Here is a 7861-nt window from a genome sequence, read left to right as displayed (position 1 = left end):
TAGCGAGTAAATTATTCAATTAATACGTTATTGGTCTAGAAAACCGAAAAATGAAATCCATAATATCAATTACTCGTTTTTGTGATTTTTCATGATTTTATAGCAGATTGATTAGATTCAATATTGGTCCTGAAAACCGAAAAAGAAAATCCATTAATATCAATTACTTGTATATATTTGTTGGTGTGATATTGTATGATTTTATAACAGATTAATTAGATTATTTTTATTTCATTTTTTAGAAAAAGGTGACTGAGTTGGGAAAGAGTCTAATTTGGTACCCTTAAAGCCACAAACCCAAACCTAGATTAATTAAATTATTTAATCTTGAAAAACAATATATATACAGTTAATTCCTTATATGTATTTTTTTTAATCAGAGTTAATTCCTTATGTTGGCTGTGTAATTCCTTACATATATAACCAAAAAAATATAGTAAATTAATTACCATTTAATTCTTTCAAAGAAAATTAATTACCCTTTAAGTTCATATCCTCATATATATATGATAAAAAAAAAAAAATTGATTATTTTCACATCTTTTCTATATATAACCAGATCTCACAACATTGACATGAAGATAAAAACCCACCAAAAATGAGGGCATCAAGATCATCAACAACAATTTTCTCACTTTGTTCCGTGCTTTTGATCTCGTTCTCATTGGAAGCCTCTTCATCTTCAATTCAAGATAATTTTGTCCAATGCCTTACCAACCATTCCTATCCTTCTCATCCAATCTCTGAAGTAATATCCCTTCCAAACAATGCCTCATTCAAATCTGTTCTTCAATCCAAGGTGAGAAATCTAAGATTCATGACACCTTCAACACCGAAACCGCTTGTCATCGTAGCCGCCAAGAATGAATCCCATGTCCAACACACAGTTCTTTGTGCCAAAAGTGTTGGCCTAGAGATCAGAATTCGAAGTGGAGGGCATGATTTTGAAGGAGTTTCCTATGTATCCCGTAAACCATTCATCGTCCTCGACATGTTTAATCTTCGATCAATAGACATCGATATAGCAAATGAGACTGCATGGGTTCAATCTGGTGCAACTCTTGGTGAAATATATTATGGAATTGCAAACAAAAGCAAAAACCATGCTTTCCCTGGTGGTGTTTGCCCTACACTTGGTGCTGGTGGACATTTTACTGGTGGTGGATATGGGAATTTGATGAGAAAATTTGGCCTTTCCGTTGACAACATCGTTGACGCAAAGATAGTTGATGCAAAGGGAACAATTATTGACAGAGAATCCATGGGAGAAGATCTTTTCTGGGCCATTAGAGGAGGAGGTGATTTTTTTTTCCTTTTTTAATAAGAACATACAGCAGAGTTTATTTGAAAATAAAAAAAAAATTATAATAAACAAATAAATAGTAGAGAATATAGAAGCGGAGAAAAAACAATATATAGCCATTTTTTTTTTCATTCCGAATATTTTTTTCACGGTGCTACAATTTTTTCAACTAGATGGATTTTCCACTACCTCACGTTTTTCCCACTACATTTTTTTATACCTTACAAATTTTCCATTTTTGTTCTCACTCTTAATACATGGAAATGAAGAATTAAATAGACCTATAAGAACATATTTATATTTAAAATAAAATAATCCTAACTTTTTAACTACCTGTAATTCCTAGAATAATATAAATCTTCAGCTTCCTTATTTTTATTATTTATTTATTTATTTATTTTCTCATCATCCCTTTTGAATTATGGTTACTCTTCACTTTTTACATCTTTCAATCTCAAGTGTGAAGAATTAATTTATCCAACAGGTGCATCGAGTTTTGGAGTCATTCTTTCATGGAAGATTAAGCTAGTTAAAATTCCTTCCACTGTGACAGTTTTCCGAGTAGAGAGGACTTTAGAACAAGGTGCTACCGACATTGTTTTACAATGGAAAAAAGTTGCTGACAAGCTTCATGAAGATCTTTTCGTGAGATTGGTCATCCAACTCGTAAATGGAAGCAAAGAAGGTGATGAAAAAACTATTAAAGCAAGTTTCATTGCTTTATTTCTTGGACAATCAAAATCGCTTCTAAACTTGTTAAAACAAAGCTTCCCTAAACTGGGTTTACAACGAAAAGATTGCATCGAAATGAGCTGGGTCGAATCAATTCTTTACTGGGCAGATTTTCCCAATGGAACTGCTCCGGAAGTTTTGCTCAATAAGAATCCAAACGAAATAATATTCTTCAAACTGAAATCTGACTACGTGAAAGAAATTATTCCGAGAGATGGTTTGGAAGCAATATGGAAGAAAATGATTGAAGGCGGAGGAGTAAGAATGCAATGGAATCCTTATGGTGGGAAAATGAGTGAGATTTTGGAGTCGGAAACTCCTTTCCCACATCGGAAAGGTAACGCATTTAAGATCCAATACAGTGTGGGTTGGAGGGAAGATGGTAGTAAGACCACAACCAACTGGTATTTGGATTTGATAAAAGAATTTCATAAATCCATGACTCTTTTTGTGTCAAAGGATCCAAGGGAAGCTTTTCTCAATTACCGGGACCTTGATATTGGAACTAGTTCTACGGGTAAATACAAGGAAGGAAGAGTTTATGGGACCAAGTATTTCAAAGGAAATTTTGATCGACTGGTTAAAGTGAAGACAATGGTTGATCCTGATAATTTCTTTAGAAATGAACAGAGTATCCCTACTAGTCCATAAGAACAAATAAGGACAATATTGAAAGATTTGCTTGACCGTCTTTTTTAAAAAAAAAAAGAAAAAGAAAGAAACAAGTAAAAAGGTTTTCCAAAATAGAGAATAAAATGTTGTGATATAAACTTTTAAGTCTTTGGCAAAGTTATTTTATTTTTCCATTTTTGATAATTGGTAAAATTAGTTGCAATATGTGGGACTGTATAGTTGTGATACTAAAACTCTGTTTCTCTCTCTCTTTTTTTTTTTTTTTTTTTGGTGTTTTAAGCTGAAAGTTGCTCTATATGAACAAATGTAGTTGTTCTATATGAAAGTGGATGGTTCAAATCTATAAATGTAAAGGCAAATCTTCTTTAATTTTTCAAAGCAATATAAATGTATATTCACAAAGTTTACTAAATAATAGGACACATGAAGGCGTATGATCTAATACTTTTAATATTAGATTTTTTTTTATTAATTAAAAATTAAAAAATATTAAAATATAATTTAATGATATGTTAAAATTCTATTTAAAAAAAATTGAATCTTATCTGAATTTAATGATTAATAAATCTATATTTATATCTATATAATATATAAAAGAAGAATCGTATGCACCACGTGTTAGCACACTATTTTTCCAAATTCTCTCCAAAAATATATATATATTTTTTAATTTGATTTATTATTATTATTATTATTTATCATTTATTATTTAATATCTTACCTTTTATGGAAACAACTAATTATATATATAATTAAATTTTGATATAAATTAATTATATATGGTAATAATTTTGAAATATTTTTATCTTATTAATTATTACTTATTATTTATCATTCATTATCTTACCTTTTATGGATATAATCAAACATATATAATTAATTTTTAATAAAATATTTGATTTGATATTATTTACCAAATATATATTTATGGGTTTTTGTAACCATAATTAAAGATATAGGCCGTGCATGTACAACATATATATAATTAAAGATTTTTAGAGAATATTCCTTTGCATGTAATATTATTTAATATTTTATTTTGTTTTATTTACCAAATAAATTAAACATATTTGGCTATAAATTAGTAAGTAACACCTTCTAATTTTTTAAAATTTCGATATTTAATATTTTGTTAGTTTTTATTTCTCTCATATTTCTGTTTTAGGGTTTAAGTTTCTTTTTTTCTTTTTATTCTTTAATCTCAATTTTTTTTTTTAATGGATCCTAAACATAATCATGTTAATCATAAGCATATACATGAGCCATGCTATGGATTTTTAGAGGAAATTGATGATTCTGAATCAAGATATGATGTAGAAACTCTTAAAAAAGAATAAGATGTTTCTAACGAAGAATCCTTGCTTATTGAAAAGATGAAAAGATGCAGGAGATTATCCAAACCGAAGGCATGCAAGAAAAAGCAATACGATCATCAAATCAAATATATTTATCATCAATAAATCTTTTTTTTTATTTTGGAGAATATGTCTAGGCAGTTCGATTTTATCAACCACATCAATACTAACAAAACGCAGTGGACATTTAAAGTTCGTGTCCTAAGACTTTGGAAGGTCCCATGCTTTGATGGAAAATCAGAAATTAATAGCATTGAAATGGTGTTAATGAATGAGCATTTTTTTTTTTCATTACATGTTATTGATATTATTATTATTATTATTATTATGTGTTTATATTATACAATATAATATTATATAATATCATGCATGTGTATATAATATACTATATAATATATATTATTATTATTATAATTATACTTATTATTATATATAATATATACAATATCGTGCATGTGTATATAATATACTATGTAAAATATATTATTATTATAATTGTACTTATTATTATTATATAGATTATACAATATAATCTTATATATATATATATATATATAATAGTACAATAATATTATGTATCCATTCTTTTGTTTAAGGTTTAAAAATTTTAACAAATATTTATAGGGTGGGAGGATTCATGCTACAATAAGGCGTTCATTGGTTTGTTGTTTCAATCCATTTATTGATGAAGGTCAATTGTATCCTTTCCCAATTATAAGTATTTAATATATGAAAATTAATTATTTATAAGAAACCAAAAAATACATTTAAATTGAAATTTGAACTCTATAATTAGAAAATATTATTTAAATACATTTAAATTTAAGTTTAAATTCCACAGATGGAAAAATCAAATAAGAAAATTCCATATATAGAAAAAATTATGTAGATAATTTTTGAATTTAAATTTCATAATTGAATATTATTATATATAAAAGTCAAATTTATAATTCTTAACAAACTTTTATAGTATAGATTGAAATATATATATATATATATATATATATATATATCCAAATATGCTTATTAGCAATAAAATTTTTAAATAAATTTTTTAAATATAATTACTTATTATAGATTATATTTAACATCATCTATTATGGTTATATCATAGATGGAAAAAATTATATAGGTAATTTTTAAATTTGAATTTCATAATTGAACTGTACTATATATAAAAATAAATTTATAATTCTTAAAAAACTTTTATAGTATAGATTGAGAAAAAAAAGATCCAAATATATTTATTAGCAATAAAACTTTTTAAATAGATTTTTAAATATAATTAAATATTATATTTAACATCATCTATTATGATTACATTATCTATTATGGTTATACATTTTGTGCATCGCACAGGATGAATGCTAGTAATATATAAAAGAAGAAGCATATGTGCCACATGTCAGCATATCATTCTTCTAAATTTCCTCCAAAATTATTTTCTTTATTTTTATTTTATTTATTTATTATCATAATTTTAATTTTATACATTTTCGTTATTTCTAAATAATTTTATGTTTTTAGGGAGCAATTCCTCAGATTCTTAAGAAAACAAACATGGATTTCTTTTCGAATATCCTTTCGATAATGACAGAAACAACTGAGATGTTGTATGACAGAGTTAAGGAAATTCCATGTCTTACTTGTCCACAAAAGCCAGAAGGATCCATGGTTGCACTGGTAAGGCTTCAATAAAAAGTTCCACACCTTTTAATCATGCTACAAATTAGTATATTAATTTGAAGAGAGTTAACTAATAACTAAGTTTCCTTATAACAAATGAAGCTTAAATTATCGCTAATGGAAAACATTAGTAGTGACTTGGACTTTTGTTTGAAACTGGCCAAAGAGGAGTCCCTTGTTGTCTTGTGAGGTAATTGAAACCCAAGTCATTGAATCCAGCTAAAGGTGAATCCATGAATATTATAGTTGTCCTCGAAGAGTCTGAAATAAAATCGAAATCTTTAAAACCATTTTTGAGAGAATCTGATAGATTTCTTCAACGGCAAGAAAAAAAGTGAACATCACTATTTGCTCTGAACTTATTTGCCAAATACTCATTCTAAATAATCCTAGATGTTTGTATCCTACAAGCATGAATTTGTGAAACATGTTTGGATATTTATAGAGAAAATAGAAATCCTCCAACCTTACATAAAGATTGATCATCTGTAATGAAACAATCCCTTATGACTGCAGGAGCTACTAGTAGATTGAAAAATTGGCTTCGCGTTACTTTTTCCGTTGAGCCACCTACATTTCACAATGCCCTTGGAAGACTAAAAGCATTATGTGATAGGCATGCAATTAGGCAATGGCAGGAACATTTTTTGAACTAACTGATCCTGGAGTAGCACGTGTTGAGCAAGATAACAACATAATATAATATGAATTTGTATATAATACATATCGGAATTCCAAATTGCCAAGCTAGCAGTATCTAAACATCGGTGTCCAATATTTATCAAAGTTTGCATAGAATTCCAAGTTTCCAAGCACAACATATGTTTGTATGCATAGTTGGTAATTTCAATCGCATGGCCAGAAAGCATAGAATTCCACATTACTTGTCTAGAAATCATAGAGTTGAGTGACTGGACTTTTTTTTTTTCCCCCTAGATACACCTTGAGTTCAAGACCCGGTCATATAAAGAAAAAAAAAATTCACTTTGCAAATTTTTTTGGCAAGAAATACCAGATCTCAATAAATTATTTCTTCTATCTAGCTAAGTTCAGCACACCTGAAGTGACATATACCAAACTACTCGGCCAATAGAAAACTCGGAAGCAATAAAATTAAACCATAAGACACAATCATAAAAAGAAAAAAAAATTTCACTTTGCAAATTTTTTTGGCAAGCAATACCTTTGTTTCTAGCCATTGGAGCTTCCTCTATTCGATTCATCTCCTATCTTGGATATTTCCTCCTCTACACTGTCTCCCTTTTGTTTTTTGTTTTTTTGTTTTTTTTTTTTTTTGTTTTTTGTTTTGACAATTGAATTTGTATCACAGTGGCTGGGCTTACAGTGGCTGATGGTTGATGGCTGATGGGTGATGGCTGTTGAAAATAGGAGAGAAGATGGTGGCACGTGGTGTTGAATGAGGTGGAAGAGGGGTAGGAGAGGAAGGAAATGGGAGGGAAATATATATATATCCAAATATTTTCTAATTTTGACTGAAACAATGGTGGTGTCGAAGAGGGGTGGGAGAGGAAGGAAATGGGAGGGGAAAATGGATTCTAATCTTGACCATCCATTGCCATCCAATGGTCACCATTAAAAGCGTGCAATTTTTCTAATCTCCACTCTCCATATCTATCCAACGGTCACCATTTCAAGCATGTTTTTCACCCATTTGTTTCCCCATCTGGACGTCTGGAACATAGCCCCTCTATATATATATATATATATACAAGGGAGATTCTAATGTTAGGACGGATCTCTACTTATTTTTTCCCAACCAAAAACTTGAATTTAAAGTTGACTGTTCGATCAAAATCAATGATTCAGATTAGAATCACAATTTCCCTTCCAAAAATGTGCTCCCACATGCTGAGAATATCTTCCACAACCTAACCTTCCCTTCATTTCCTATCTTCAACTCCTCTGTTGTAAAAGCTTGGCCATGGAGTGAGCCAACTTGGCCGCTGCGATAAACCCATTTCCATCTCTATCAAACATCTTGAATAGCTGTTTCAGCTGGTCCTCTATGTATGGAGATTTGGCTGTGAGAAGCTTCGGAGCTACAAGGCCTTGTTGGATAATATGTGAAAAGGTATTTAAATTGGAGGCTTGAATATAATGGGGGAGTGGGCTGAGACTAAATGTAAAAAGG

At 29.1% G+C, this 7861-nt stretch overlaps 1 protein-coding gene across 1 annotated transcript; it reads left to right on the top strand.

Moving 5' to 3' along the window:
* The first annotated feature begins 556 nt into the window (after positions 1-556).
* LOC125423707 (berberine bridge enzyme-like 8) lies at positions 557-2740 on the top strand. The gene is made up of 2 exons (XM_048478700.2): positions 557-1298; positions 1788-2740. The coding sequence occupies exons 1-2, from the start codon at positions 599-601 to the stop codon at positions 2684-2686; spliced, it is 1599 nt and encodes a 532-aa protein (XP_048334657.2). The 5' UTR covers positions 557-598; the 3' UTR covers positions 2687-2740.
* Positions 2741-7861: the final 5121 nt, after the last annotated feature.

Source organism: Ziziphus jujuba, chromosome 1, assembly GCF_031755915.1.
Source record: "Ziziphus jujuba cultivar Dongzao chromosome 1, ASM3175591v1".
Taxonomy (NCBI): domain Eukaryota; kingdom Viridiplantae; phylum Streptophyta; class Magnoliopsida; order Rosales; family Rhamnaceae; genus Ziziphus; species Ziziphus jujuba.
This window is presented reverse-complemented; position numbering and strand designations above follow the sequence as displayed.

Coding starts and splice junctions, on each gene's coding strand:
- LOC125423707 (XM_048478700.2), top strand. CDS start 599: ATGAGGGCATCAAGATCATCAACAACAATTTTCTCACTTTGTTCCGTG. Junction 1,299..1,787: donor CTGGGCCATTAGAGGAGGAG/GTGATTTTTTTT, acceptor TTTATCCAACAG/GTGCATCGAGTTTTGGAGTC.